The sequence below is a fragment of the Myotis yumanensis genome, unplaced genomic scaffold, assembly GCF_028538775.1.
Source record: "Myotis yumanensis isolate MYYU_CA2020_CCGP unplaced genomic scaffold, mMyoYum1.0.hap1 SCAF_3, whole genome shotgun sequence".
Taxonomy (NCBI): Eukaryota; Metazoa; Chordata; class Mammalia; order Chiroptera; family Vespertilionidae; genus Myotis; species Myotis yumanensis.
Window position 1 is genome coordinate 2,572,246 of NW_027223754.1, and position 15,139 is coordinate 2,587,384.

Genomic DNA, 15,139 nt, shown 5'->3' on the forward strand with positions numbered 1-15,139 from the left:
TAACACCGTGCATTATCTTTTGAGCTGATCAAACACTTCCGCACATAAGGTGGAATTCTGAAGCTTGCTCCATAGGACATTCACGTGCAGTAATGAGGTCAATGAGGTTTCTGGTTCTTTGGGACAGTTTAGTCAATTTATGAAGATTCCAGCTTGAGAGCTCTTCCTGTGCCTATTTTTTTTCTCTTTCATGTCTATATAATTTTATCAATTCTGATCATTGATTCCTACCTCTGTGACCACCTCTTAATTCAGAAATGCTGTCATTGAGGTTATCTATGGTGTCACACACTTTCCGGGCCGCTGGAACATGCATTCACTAATTCACTAATGATCAGACACCCTTAAATCATTTTCATGTTCCAGACATAATCACATGTCTTCGAGTCATAAATGTACACCTTTTTACATCTTTGTAAAGATCTCTTCATGGACCTTGCCAACCCTGCTAAGTGGGGCCCTTGTTGTCCTCTCAATTTCTGATGCCCGTGATGCTAGGTTTATGGTGGCCATATGTAAGGGCCAACTTCAAAACAGCTGCTTTTCTTTTTCTTTTTTTCTCTTTCCCTCCAAACCAGAACACAGTTGCTTGGAGTGAACACAAGATAAAGTAATTGGCCTTCATTTAGAAGACATGTTTTACCAAGAACATATGCTTCTTAAAGACTAGACTCCCACTCCGCATGACGAGATAGATCTGTACCTTTGGGGAGAGGGGCAGAAATGAATGGAGAGAAGGAGCAATGACCCCAGTGCAGTGTCACCCCAAGGCATGGGCTCATGAGCAGTGGCTGTGAAGTCACCGTGCTTGTAAATCATCCTTTCTCGAAGGCCGAACACATACAGTTAAATTAGAGTAAATGTTAGGACTGCCATCAATTGCCTTTTACAGATTAAATGGGGTAGGGAGATCCCATTATGAAGAGAAAGGTATTCCTTATGAAAGACCTTTTAGGGTTCTTAAGCATCAACTGTATTATTTTAAGTGTGTGTATGAGACTGTCAGCTTCCATTTTCCATTCTGGTTGGATTTGAACGGCGACCTGGGTAAGCACTGACATGGATTTGAGTCCTTCTCATTTATAACAGGGAAGACGAGGCTTTAATTGCAAAGGGGGGGGCGGGGAAGCATCTTTCAGATGGAGGAACATTGTGTGGTATCTGAACTATTATCGAAGAAAAGCCTATGCAGTTTCAGAAAAACAGGAGAGGAGCTGACGCAAAGCACTGCTCCCCTTGAAGGCAGATGGGCCATTCAACCTGGCCACCCAGACTCCTGGCCAAGCTCTGAGAGTCCACCTGCTTGTCAGGTGGCTCCTCCAGCTTAGATCCCATCAGGATGTGGAGGAAGCATTAATATTCAGAGACAACTTCCCAACAACAAAGTGACAGAGGAAAGGTGTCACAGGCAGAGCCGAGAAGAACCCACGACCAGATGTGGAGAGAATGAAATCATCTTCTTCTCAAATATGATAAAAGCTCAACCAGAGATATTTTAACTGTATATCTTTATGTAGTTATAGACCATTATACGACTTTTTTCTTCTAATTTTTAAAAAATTGTTTTCCACTGCTGTTCCCGAGGAAAGTACGCACATCTTAATGATAAGAAGAACCCACTGCGACAGAATCTTCCCCATCACATCACTGCTGTCTCCACCCCCACAGAGGAAAGATTGTCAATGTTCCCTGGGAAAAAAATAACAACTAATTACATCATTTTTCTTCATTCCGGCATCTACCAAGGCTTGCTCAGACACATTCAACCTGTTACCACCATCCATGATTTATCTCAAGGTTTTATTGAGTGTAATGAATAGCATTTCTCTATTTAAAATCATCAGCTTATCTTTCCTTGAAGAAGTTGACTAGCCAAAAAGCCATCTTATTATGTGCAATAAAAAAGATATTGCAGTATTTTATTCTTAAAGTAAAACAGGCATGGAGATGCCTCTTAGGGATGGAAAGTACCATGAACACTCACCATTTCAAATCACTGACAAACACTTAAGCTATATGTTCATATGATAGAGGCAGTTGAGGTGTTTTGTTTTTTTTTTACATTTAACCTCTAATAGATCACATGGAATCTCTGTAGGTTATTTTGTTTATAGTACAGATTGTCATTAACACGCATGCTAATGACAAAAATGTAGGCGCGGGCTTATTTATTAGCTCCCTCTATGGCTTATGTAAAATCCTTATGTGCTTATCCTCATGGACTCTGACTGTGTGTGTGTGTGTGTGTGTGCGCGCGCGCATGTGTGCAAGAGACCCAACAAAGCTGAACGACTCAGAATAATAAAAACACTATATCGTGCTTCCAAACTAGCTATTTTATCATGTAAAACATGGCATTTTCTAAAATAATGCATTTATACACATTCAAAACCAGATTTGATCCCTGGATCCTTTGAATACTTCTCTTGAATACTGCCTTCATGTATGTGCTGCCTGTGTGCCTGCTTCATTCTAAGGACACACAGCGTTCTCTGTGGCATTACATAAGCCTGAACGCAGACAAGAGGGAAGCGCTGCTCCCTGGGGGTGAAGCCGGTCCCTTCAGAGCCACACTCAACGCACACAAATTCAGGAGTGTTTGCATCCCTTGAAATTGCCAATATTTGCCCATTCTTAATCCATAAAAATGACAGTTTCCCGTTAACGCACATGGGCAGAGGGACCTACACAGATGTAACAAAGCATCAGAAGACCCCATGGCGTGTGTTGTCAGAGGTGACGACAGCCAGGTCTCTAGGAAGGAAAACCTAATGTCAGTGTCCTCATGGAAACTGGCGAACCGTGGCTTCATCTATATTTTAACTGCAAACATGTAACAACAAAAAAGATTTTTAAAACAGGTGTCCCAACCAAGCTGGGATACATAGACTCCTGCTCTTTGTTCTAGAAGAGGCCCGGTCAGAGGCACCGAGGACGGGCGCATCCCCAGGTGTCTGAGTACGACCAGCCCCAAAGATTGCGTTGTGCTCACACCAGGAATCCCTGGACCCAGCTCGACAAGCATGAAGACGTGCACTAAACACAGGTTCACAGAGACGGGTCTACAGCACAGTCCTCGGCCACCCCGCAACGCCCCCATCACTGCCACCTGAATCTCCGAGAGGCTCGCAATAATGGCCACCGCGCAGCCAGACAGGACTGCATGCGAGGCCAGGGAGAGGGGAACCAAAATGCCTGCCCGGGAGCCACATTCATCAGCCCTCCTGGCAAGAGCCTAAAGCAAACCAGGGAGCTGCAGCATAATGACCGAGCGCCACGGAAACCCCTTCCAGCAACAGTACCTTTTTGTGTCTGCCCCTCTTCCATATTCTCCTCCATGGCCACCTCTCTTCTGTGGAATCCGGTCCCCGGAATTAATCAAAAGCTCAATTAGATGCTGGGAGAACTGGCGGCTCTCCTCCCTGGGCTCCCACAGCAGCGGCTTGGGCAAGCCCTCGGAGCTGAGCCCCGGCTCCTCGCGCCTCTTGTTTGCTTGGAGACAGGCTGTCAAGTGCAATTTCATTCAAATTACTCTTCCGTGAAGATTATCAATTTTTCTTCTCAAAGCTGCCCATTGTGGAGCACTGGAGGCAGGGAGTCACGCAAACAGCCTGAGAGTTTTGGGGGGAAATCTGGTCTGGATCCCAGGAGCGGAGACTCTATGATTCATAAGCCTCGCTTTGCATTTAAATTGGGGGGAAGAAATAGAGGGTGGGATTGAATGCTGGGCTTTAAATTGGAAGCAGGCTGGGCTGAACAGACGGAGGGGTGGCCTCCTACAGGAAGCAGACCACCACCCGGAACCCCCCTTCGCCACCACAGTGGGCAAGCCCAGCGCCTGTCCCTCTCAGAGCGGCAGGAGTGGCTTCCCCAGCCACATACCTTGCAAAATGCGTTTGCCTTTCTTCCCCTCACGAAGGACCTAGTTAATTTGATTAAAGGGTGCCCCCAAAGCACACAGTCATACCACCGCAAGATCTAGTCTGTAAAGGGTTATTATTACCAGAGGACGTGTAAGCTCACACCTTTCAGACTTAAAAAGATATAGAATGATACGGCTTTCAAAAGAATAAGTATAAACCTTTAAGCCCGAAAAATACGTCTTAAGTAATTATTTTTCCTCAGGGCCACGAGACTCCTCAGGGAAAGGGAGAAAGACACCAATATCACATAAAAGAATCTATCGACGTCTTTGTAATTTATTGTTCTGGCCGTAACCCACCAAAACTGCTGATTTTAAATGGGAATCTCTTGAAAGAGAATGGTTTCAGGGGTCATTTCTGGGGAAGGAGGAGGAAGAAATCCTAGAAAAGGAACAAGGGGCTAAACAATTTATAATGGGCGTCTGCAGCCTGATTTGGAATGCAAATCCCAGCCTTGCAGGCTGGCGAGGAACTCGCATTTGTGCTCCAGCCTGTGAGTGACAGTGCACAACCCCGAGGTCCCCACGCTGCACAAAAGGTGGAGAGAGAAAACAAACAGCATCTCTTCCAGGGAGAGCAAACCTTCGCTAGAGTCTGAAGGAGGAAGAATCTCTGTCTCTGTTTCCATCTCTGAGCAAGCACACAGAGAAACACCCACAGACACGCACACGCACACACACATGCACACAGGCACACACACACAGGCACACTGTATTCCTTCCCTTTAATCAAAAACACTTTACAGCCTAATTATGTCTACAGTATGTGTTCCGGCATTACAGGCTATATTTCACGTGCATTTTAAAAAGTGGGTCAGTAGCATGTTACACAGCACCCTCTAAATCATTACAAAAGCAACCAACTGTTTAGAAGAGGATTCTTGTGCAACATTCCACTTTCTTTCTCATGATTTCTCACAAAAGGATGGCTAGTCTTCTTGATTCTGTCACCATCTGCCTTTGTTTTCTCTGGTCCGCTGAGCTGAGCCTATAGGTAGGATAATTTAAATAAATTGGAAGCCTATTCGCATCTGTGCCCCGGGGTTGATGAGAGGCCTGCTGGCTCAGGCCAGGGGCCGAGAGAGGAGGCCCAGCGCAGGCCCCGAGCCTCAGGCACATGCAGCTGCCGCGCCGGGCTGAGCTCACCGGGCCTGCCCTCCTGACAGAAGGCAGCGTGCTCCCCCTTAACATGCCCTGTTCATGTCACACCTCAGGGACCATTAACAGGAAAAGCAGCACAAATAAAGCCCCTTTAAGTCCTAGAGCACGTTATAGTCTACGGAACACGTGCGCATGCATTGAGCCATCTGTAAAAAGAAACAGGGAGAATGCTGCTTCCTCCCACTTCATGTTGGAAAACTGAGACTGGGGTACACCCAGGGCTTGGCCCAGAAAGGACCAGGGAAGTCTGGGAACCCATGTCCGCGATGTCCTGTCTGAGGCTTTGGACGAGGCAGCAGTTCCTGCAGCCCTGCCCTCGCCAGTGTCTCCAGCATCTTCAAGCACCAGCCTCAGCCTCAGCCTCAGCCTTCTTCCCGCCCACACATGAGGGGAGGTGAAGGGGATGGCAGGGGCAGGAAGGCACTGGGCGAGACCAGTGGAAATGCAGCCTGACTTGTTTTCCTTCTGGAAAGTGCAGCCGAGCACCACGTCCCGATAGTGACCCACTGTTTGTCTGAAACACTTTTCCAAACCAAAATCGTTACCAACAGAAGACAACGGCATCTTATACAGATTTTTAAATAGACAAAGAACTGCCTCAAATGCTAGCCGGATGGACTCGTGAAGAGAAACGTGTGTGCGCAGCTTCCTATGGCAGTCGGCGGTCAGAGCGGGGTCAAGTCTTCCACTGCGGTCAGGCACACACGACACAGGACAGACCACTGTGATCACGGCTCAGAGCACAGTCCAGTGGCAGCAGGTACAGTCACCACTGCCACCATCCGTGTCCAGGACTTCTCATCCTCCCACAGGGAGACTCTGACCCCATGAAGCATGAACTACCCATCTCCTCTCCCCTCTTTGAGGGCAGTTAAGTTGCTGTGGCTGATTTTTGTTGTTTTTAGAATTGTTCTTTTTTTAAAGTCTTGAACTAATAATATTTTTAACAACCCAGTATCTGAAAACTAGTGAGAAAACAAACGGGCCTGGCTGGTGTGGCTCACTGGGTGAGCGTTGACCCATGAAACAGGAGGTCACAGTCTGATTCCTGGTCAGGGCACATGCCTGGGTTGTGGGCTTGATCCCCAGTAGGGATCATACAAGAGGCAGCTGATTGGTGTTGATGTTTCTCTGTCATTGAGAAATCTCTCTCTCTCTCTCTCCCTCTCCCTTCCTCTCTCTCTAAAAATCAATAAAAACATATTTAACAAAAAAGGGAAGAGAAATGGTTGACAGTGTTATAGACTAACTTTATGAATTCTAAAAGCTGCTACATGAGCCTTAAGAATGGACAATGTTTTTCTTCTTGGTCTTCTTTAAGACCTGTAAGATGAGATGACAAGATGGCTCATCTAGCATTCTTTTCGTTATACCACATTATATTTCCCTCTCTCTATTTTTAGTCATTTGTTTAAAAATATGAGTTCAATAGCTAGCTTAACAATATGGTAACAAATGTTAATCACAATGTCCCTTTCAAATATTGTCTAGGAAATGTTTATAATATAGATCCCCATTTTCCTGTGTTAGCTAGAAGACACATTGCCCACTAAACCTCAACCCGTTGAAAGTCCTCATTTCTCCTAATTCACCCTAATTTAGAGTTGGCACTTTTTCTAACACTTCATCTCGTCTTTATAAACATTTTATTATATAAGCCAAGAAAATATCTACATATTCCTCTAATAGATAATCAGTCATCTTTGTGATATAAGGCTCAACATAGAGACAAGGAAACAGAGTTACAGATCAAATAGCAAGTTGAGGATCTCAAAGTCAGCATCAACTGTGGGAAATGGAAAACCATGGTCAAGGTCCATGGGTCAGACACAGAAAAAAGAACGTGTGGAAACATAGTCACATAAACCAAGTACACAGCACACAGGACAAACAACCATGGGCCTTGTGTAAAGACTGCTCTTTTCCTCAAATGTTTCAGACACAGATTCATCACTAGCTCCAAAAAAAAGTGTCTTAGTTGGTTTTAGCTCTAGTGTAAGCTCTAGGTCAGAAATTGACTGCCATAGAATTTCCTCAAAGAGACTTAAAATTACCACAAACACTTGAATTTTTTAAATGGTCAAAGTAGCAGAACATTCTTTGGGGTTGTGCAATTGTATCATACAATTGATTCACAGAACATCCAACTCTAGGAGTTGTAATGACCATTAAGAATTGTATTGACCATTAAGAGTTATAATGACCATGGATGTTCTAAACTTAAGTATCTGCAGGACGCACAAGTCACCAGCAAACTCCCCAGTGCAGTTGTCCTTGATAAGATGCAAGGATCTCACATGCATAGGGACCTGCTGTAGGCAAGAGAGAGATAATTCCCTGTCACGAGGATGTTTACGGCCTAATAGGGAGATCCAAAGTCTCTATTCTGTGCAACATGTGAAACTGATGAGGAAACACATGCATGGGAGCTACGGGAGCCCACAGCAAGGAGAGCTAGCCTACTCTCCGGCTCGTAGTTGGGAAAGTGTTCTTGTTTTCTAGAAGGTATAGGCTGATCTGACTTTCAGAGGCTGAACGAGTTTCTCACGGTGGCCCAGCTGGTGAATGAAGGAACTGGGATTTGAATTTTGGTCTTTCTATTTCTACACTCACCCCCACAGAAAAGATAAGTCATTCAGTACTAAGCACAGCCATAAGGCAGTTCATGTCAGGTTGCCTTCATTTCTGAATAAAGCCTTAGTGTTACCTTAGTGACAATGGACATAGCTTACACCTCAGTTGAAGGATGGATTTTTTTCTCTCCATTCATTTGAACTAAAGTTTAACAATTTAGAAATATCAGCTAAGCCTAACCTTACACACCACATTGGATATTGCAAATGACAAACCTATAAAAATAAATAAATAGGAACAGAGAGAGAGAGAGAGAGAGAGAGAGAAATGGAAAGAGAGAGGGAGGGAGGGAGGGAGGGAAGGAAGGAGGGAGAAAGGAGGGAGGGAGAAAGTACATGTCAGGCAAAGCTACAGCTTGTCAGAAGTTCTGAGTTTTGAAATACCGATTTTAAGTCTTGCTTTGAATGTTCTTGCAGACACAGATGATAGGGAAAATCCTCCAAAAAAGCTGATTACACAATATGGTGCACAGAGAAATGACAAGGAAAAACAAGACTCGGTCTCCTCAGCTTTTTAACAGGCATGTTGGTCTTTTTGCTTATACATCCCACTGCAAGTGCTTTTATGGGTGAAAAAATATGTGAACGTCTACGCTTACATTTCCAGAGATCATCGTAGGTGACCTACAAATTCTTATCACCAGGAGGAGACTACTCACAGATGGATAACTCCTCTCATTCTTCACAATGGCCTGGACCAGTGATGCACACCAATGACCGAAAGGCAGGGAGGAGCAGGCAAGCCAATAAAGGCACTTCCTTCCCGGCGCACAGTGGGGGTGTGACTTCCTGCATTGTCCCTTTTGGGGAGCTGGAGATCTGAAGATATTTTGGGGTGTGTTAGTCCTGGGCAAGAGCCCTTTGACTGTGACCTTCTCTCCATTCATCAAGACAATACAGATACTCTCAAGTCCTGCATGTACCAGAAATGGCAGCAAATGTTCTCCCAAGAAAGTTTTATTGGCAACAGCATATGGTCTATTTGGATGACAGACCATGGCTCCAGGAATATCGACACACTGAAGTCTTCAAGTGATACAAATCACCTACATCCTAACAGACCTCTGACACTGGTGCTCACTGTCGGGTTCAAGGCCCTGGAGCTCACGCCAGGCTCCCTCTGGCTGTGAGCAGTCTAGCCATCCCTCTGTTTGCAGCTGTTCTTTATGGTTTTCTGCAGGACACACCAGTCACCAATGCACACCCCACTGCAGTGTCCTTGATAAAATGCTAGGCTGCACTGCAGGTTGGCTGCCGCAAATGCGAGGGAGAAGTGCTTTGTCTCCTCCCTCTATCCCACTGCCTGAATTTCAAGGTCATTTGTCTTCAACTCACATTTGCCAAGAACCATCCATTTCTCATTTTTAATATTTCAATATGGAAGCTATTTCAATATGTATTCCCATCCTTGAGAGCAGATGCCATAAGTCACCCTTGTTTCTCCCTCACGGCTGGTGAAGTCAGATTGAGGACAGTCCTATGTATGTTGACATGCCTAGCTTCCCAGGGACTGGGCTTAAGTCTTCTTGTTCAATAATATTTAACAAATATTTGTGTGGCCACTCACTGCAGGCTAGGCACATTTTTATTGTACTGACTACTTACAACCCTGAAAATAAGTGGTGTTCCCAGTTATTGGTGACAAGACTGAGGTTTCGACAAGCAGATAATCTGTACAAGTCCCACAGCTGTGAGGAAGCAAAATTTGAACACGAGCTCTCAAATTTTCATTGTTCCTATTACTTTAAAAGACTCGGTAAGCAAAAAGCAAATAAGTATTTACTAACTAATCCCTGCAAATCTATATATATAAAAGCCTAAGTGACTGTTTGACCTTTCGACCAGTAGCTATGATGCACACTGGCCACCAGGGGGTAGACGCTCCAACTGGTAGGTTAGCTTGCTGCTGGGGTCCAGCCCATTGGGACTGGGCAAAACGGGCTAGACACAGCCTGGATGAATCCACACACCGGGCCTGTTTGGGCCTAATCCCCGCAGGACAGGCCGAGGGACCCCACCAGTGCATGATCAGGGTGGGGAGGGACCACAGGAGGGCTCCAGGATGTGTCCAGCTCATCTCATCCAGTCTTAATCGGGCTGATCAGGGTCAATTGGGGCTGTCTCACCCAGTCCCAATCAGGGCAGGCCGGCCGGGAAAGGACCTCACGGGTGCATGAATCCATGCACCAGGCCCCTAGTAAGTGATATAAAAATATATTTAAAAGTTGCTCTTGTGCCCTGGCTGGTTTGGCTCAGTGGATAGAGCGTTGACCTGCAGACCGGAGGGTCCCGGGTTCGATTCCGGTCAAGGACACATGCCTGGGTCACTGGCTCGATCCCCACTAGTGGGCGTGCAGGAGGTGGCCGATTCATGATTCTCTCTCATCGACGATGTTTCTATCTCTCTCCCTCCCTCTCTCTTCCTCTCTAAAATCAATAAAAATATATTAAAAAAATCTTAAAAAAATAAATAAAAGTTGCTCTTGTGTAGCTAGATAAGTAAGATGGCAGTATAAAGGTGGGCATGTCTGCTATATCACATTTATTAGACACACACACACTATTCATTACTTATTGACACATTATAGTTATGTAGTACATAGTGTATCTTACATAATAAAAGGCTAATATACCAATAGACCGAATGGTGGAACAACCGAACAACCAGTTGCTATGACGTGTGCTGACCATCAGGGGGCGTGCACAGAACATGGAACATGGTGGGTGTTGGCCACAGCAGGATGGTGGAGGAGGTGAGCGGGGGCGCCAGACCAAGTCGGGGCACCAGTCACTGTCTCCAGGGCAAGCCTCTGGTGGTTACTAAAAATTCTTTGCTCCTGTGCACTGTGGTCCTGCCCGGTGTTTGCACCTGCTGCCGGCCCCGGCCCCGCTGACACCCGCAGCTGGCGCTGAAGCCATTGCTTACACCCGCTGCCAGCACCCAGCACCAGTCCTGAACCCCCTGAGGGCTTCTCCGCCTCCCCCTGCTCCTGAGGGGCGATTGGGGCAGCAGCTGCCACTCACACCCACTGACGGCTCCGGCCCTGCTCCAACCTGCTGCTGGCACTGGCCCCAATTGCTCCACGCCGTCAGCGGGTGCAAGCAGGGCCGGTGGCGTCAGCCCATGGGACTGGCAATGGCAGGAATGGGGCTGTTGGCAGACAAGGAACCAGGGGCCATGGCGGGAGGGACTGGGCAGGGGCGCCCCTGTGCCCACTGCAGCCTCGCAGCCCACACAGTTCCTTTCAAGGTGCATGAATTCATGCACTGGGCCCCTAGTATAATAATAATGATAAGTTATGATAATGATGGTGATTATGATGATGATAGTTAATGTTCCTATAAGCCCTTTTGATGTGCCAGGCAGTGTTGTAAAAACACTGTACGCATTGCCCCGTTAATCTTCACGAGACTGCTCTGAGGTGGGTGCTATTATCACCCCCATTTCACAGATATTGAAACTGAGGCGCAAAGGATTTATGTGCTTTGACCAAGATTGCACAACTAAGGAGTGAGAGCTGAGGTTCAAGGCGGCCGGTCTGTCCACAGAGTCCATGCCCTCCAGCCGTTGGGAAGGAATCTACACCTAAAACAGGCTCCTTTTATACCTGGGCCCCCCACACCACTGCTCAGGGCTCGCTTGCTGTCCTTACTGAGTTTGTTCATCTTCACACACGTCTCTGTTATTTCTGACTTACTTCTCTATTTATCTGTTGACGTATACTTCCTGACTTATTTCTGTCTGTCACCCCATATATATCCTAGGCTAACGGGGCTAAGAAAAAAAGTGGGCTGAACACCTTTATAGTTAGTTTGGGGATTTTTATTCATCCCCTGAATTTGAAATGGAAGATTCACTTATTTATGTATTCTTTAAAAAACTTATACAATAATTCCCTTTTATTATAAATAATATAGCATCTATTTTTACTTGCCCTTTAATTGTCAACTAGTAATTAAGGCTAGCTTTCTCCAAGCACACAGAGTGGCTGAAAGAAATGCCCTTTACTTAATTACTGCGACTCCCCATGGAGCTACACTCTGGATAAATTACATTCACTGGATAGAAGTGAAATGGTGTTTGAATCTAATAGACTATATACTTAAACCCGAAGACACCAGAAAGAACCAGGATGAATTATTGGTCCAAGCTGCAAAAGCCTTGAATGGCTGCTCTGTTTACTGTAACATTACCTCCTTTGGCACATTTTTTTTAAAGAAAAGCTCAAAGCTCTAAGCTTCCATTCCCAGAGTCTAGATTACTTTATGACTGACTGTCGGGAGTAATTTATTTTGAACGGACCGATGCCCCAGTGAATCAAGCACAAATTCCTCCACATGAAATTGAAAATCCTCACCAATGGGCTCCATGTCAGGAACAGCCTCTTTCTCTGGTTGCAAAGCAAATCTGTGTATTAATTAGATTAACTGGCAGCTTCTCCTCCCCTCTCCTCCCCTAGGAGGTCCCCTGAAATTTGATTTCCATTCACTTCATTTTCCTAATATTGCTCTCAAAAGTCCTGAATGGGACGTCTGATTTCTGAACGTAAGGCCCAATTTACCATCTTAATTCTAGATGAGTTCCCAACACTGTCAGTACCTCATGGGTACCACACAGAGCTGTGTCTGCATCGGCACTCCCTTGGTTTTTACTGTCAATCCCATCTCCATTTTTTTGTTTTGTTTGTTTCTTAAAATCCTGGCTTTCTAATCTCTTTCTCAAAGCACTCAGCAACTCATTTAATAACAAGCAAATACACAAACAAAACAAAAAAAAACATTCTTTGGCCAGCTGACTCTAGAAATATTTTTAATCTTGACCTCTCACAAGTATTTAAGATTTAAACCTTAACCCCAAATAAATAAGAAGATAGTGTTTTTCCCATTTAAATAAATTACCTGTCAGTATAAGGGAGGCTTAATATCATTTTTTTCTTTATAAACACAAGGAGTATAAAACAAACTGGTACAGTGAGTAATGTAACAAATTCCTAAAAATTATCCTGGCCAGTCCCAGGATTTTGTATGAGGACAGTTATTACATTATAATTAATAATACCAATGTATAATTTCATTTCAACACAATTAACATGGTTCTCATTATGTATCAGAAATTGTGCTAACAAAGCACAACTCACAAAGCACACCAGCCTCCCATAGGCTCCAGCGAGAACCAGTGACAGCGGGAACAACAGGAAGGAAACATTAACTGGGGTATTATTCTATTTTTTTTTTTTATAAAATTTTAACATATGTGACAGAAACTACATGATTTCATATCTTGATTTCTATTTTCTAATCTCTAAAAATGATCCAAACTTTTGCCTTTATCCATGTGTAAACACTATGTTTACTGGGTGTGTTATTCAAGGCTCTTTTGGTGCAAAAGATGGAAAGCCAACTCCAAGCAGCTGAGCCCAAAGGGGATTTCTGGTGTTCGTCTACAGAGTGGACAGGTTTGATAGGGAACATTGGTCCCAAGAATGCCTGCGCACAAGGGTGAGAAGGAGGGACTCTGGCTTCTCCCATTTCTTCTACTGGACACCATCCTCCCCATTCTAGACTCTTTCGCCAGCGGGAATCATGGTTGACAGCAGCGCCGCACCTGAACGTTCACACCTCAGGGCAGCACCAGAAGGAAGGATTACTCCAACCGGTGGGAGAACTGGTTGGGAGAACCATTTCCCTCAACACGAAAAGGTTCTGCTCCCAGAAGATCCGAGGGGTTGGGCAGCAACGATGAAAGCCTACTCTGGATAGATGTTCAATGCAAAGGCTAAGCTATCATCAGCGAGAATTTCTGGTGAAAACTGAGGAGAAGAGAAGACTCCCAGGGAGGAAATTAAAGAGACAAGACAAACGGAGCAAGGATGTGGCCACTGAAAAAGGCAGAGAGTCGGTGGGAAAATGATAGAAAGCCCGTCTGCAGGTCTGCTGAGCCCTTCGGGGCCCTGACTCCCCACTGATCCCATCGAACTCTGCGTGAGCGGAATAGCAGGGACAGACCAGTGGGAAGTGCAGTGATACTGATGACAAGTTCATTCCTCCCTCAGTAGTAAGGACATGCCCAGTGAACGCACTCTGCTAGGGACGGCAACGGATAAAAAAATTGCTAAGAAATAGGTGTCAACCTCAGAACCTAATGCAGGAGGATGCGTGGCATATGTGCTGCAGGGCTTCTGGCTGTCATTGAGCACCACTGGGCTGGGATCAAACAGGAACCATCAGAGACAGAGCAAGCGAGTAGATGGGCTCAGGGAGAAGGTCAAGGACCAGGAAACATTTGCAGTGTCTACCATGGCCTGAGGTCACAGTGGTGGTCTCGGCGTCACGCAGCAAACCAAGCACACAGCCCATCAGCACTGAAGGGAACAGGCCTGAATGTGCCCAGACCGAGTGTCACCTCCCAGCACACAGGTTGAAACCCAGGTTGGACAAGTTTGCTTACAGGCCTGAGTAATGGCTGTCTCCTCTACCCAGACTCAATGGCGTATCTTCGCCGCCCTGCCATGTGGGCTTCGTTTAGCTTTCTGAAGACGGCAGGTGGGAAAGCAAAATGCAGAGACTCACTATAATGCTGGCTGGTCTGTGGTGCCGTCTTGTTTTTAGGTGTCTTTACCACATCCTCGATCCAGCTACAAGACAACCTTCCATCCCTCATGCCTATTTCTTTCCAGCCAACAGGTCTCTTTTTTGGAATAAGGCAAGGTAGGAAGATGCAATTAAATCTCTTTAGCCAAGTCTCATTCAGCTCCACAGTGTTCTCAGTGGAGAAACGGAGATGCGTTATTTCCCCATTTAACAAACAAGGAAATTAAGGGACGGAGAATGTCAGCAGGGCTCCCGAGAGCAGCCTGAGTCACGCAGACACTGTGACTCACTGTGACCATCTGAACTCTTCTTCCCAACCAACAGCCACCGGTTATCTTGGGTCCCTAGTGGGTACCTCGAACCAGCAGTGCCCAGGCAGCACACAGCACCAAGCAGCAGCTGCCAGGAGAGGACAGAGAGAAAAGCATCCTTCCCCACCCTCACTGGGTCTTGAATTAGAAATGAGGAAACGGGCTAGAAGTACCGCCATCCGTCCGGGGAAATGCTGCCATACCAGGTCTCTGAGCTGGTGTGTTTTGTAAAAAGCCAGTTCTACTAGGCACTGCGTCGCTTCGCACGGTGCCAGGTAACCCAGAGCCTGACACCCAGGGCAACTTCAGAGGGAAGTGCTCCCTGTGCGGTCCGAGTGGCAGTTGACTACCCCATCCAGTGAGATGTGTTGAGATTTACCTATTGGTCAGGCCTTTAATCTGAAGACGATGGCCTGGTTTCCACACGGCAGAGGAAATGGGCTGTCGGATGTCCCCACGCCTCCCTCTGGCTTCAGGCCCAGCGTGAGGGAGGGGGCTATGTGCTTCAGCTGAAGGACAAG

The 15,139-nt window shown here is 46.0% G+C and overlaps 1 protein-coding gene across 2 annotated transcripts in view; it reads right to left on the minus strand.

Annotated features, from left to right (window-relative positions):
• Window positions 1-15,139, minus strand: part of GPM6A (glycoprotein M6A) — a 179,022-nt gene that overhangs the window by 84,364 nt on the left and 79,519 nt on the right. Inside the window, exon 1 of one of the 2 annotated variants that reach the window (XM_070408118.1) lies at window positions 3,303-3,866. The exons of the other annotated variant lie outside the window; for it this stretch is intronic. Within the exon in view, the coding sequence (XP_070264219.1) occupies window positions 3,303-3,339 (37 nt within the window). The 5' untranslated portion in view covers window positions 3,340-3,866. Of the gene's footprint in view, window positions 1-3,302; window positions 3,867-15,139 lie in introns of those variants that run through there. 2 annotated transcript variants of the gene reach the window in all.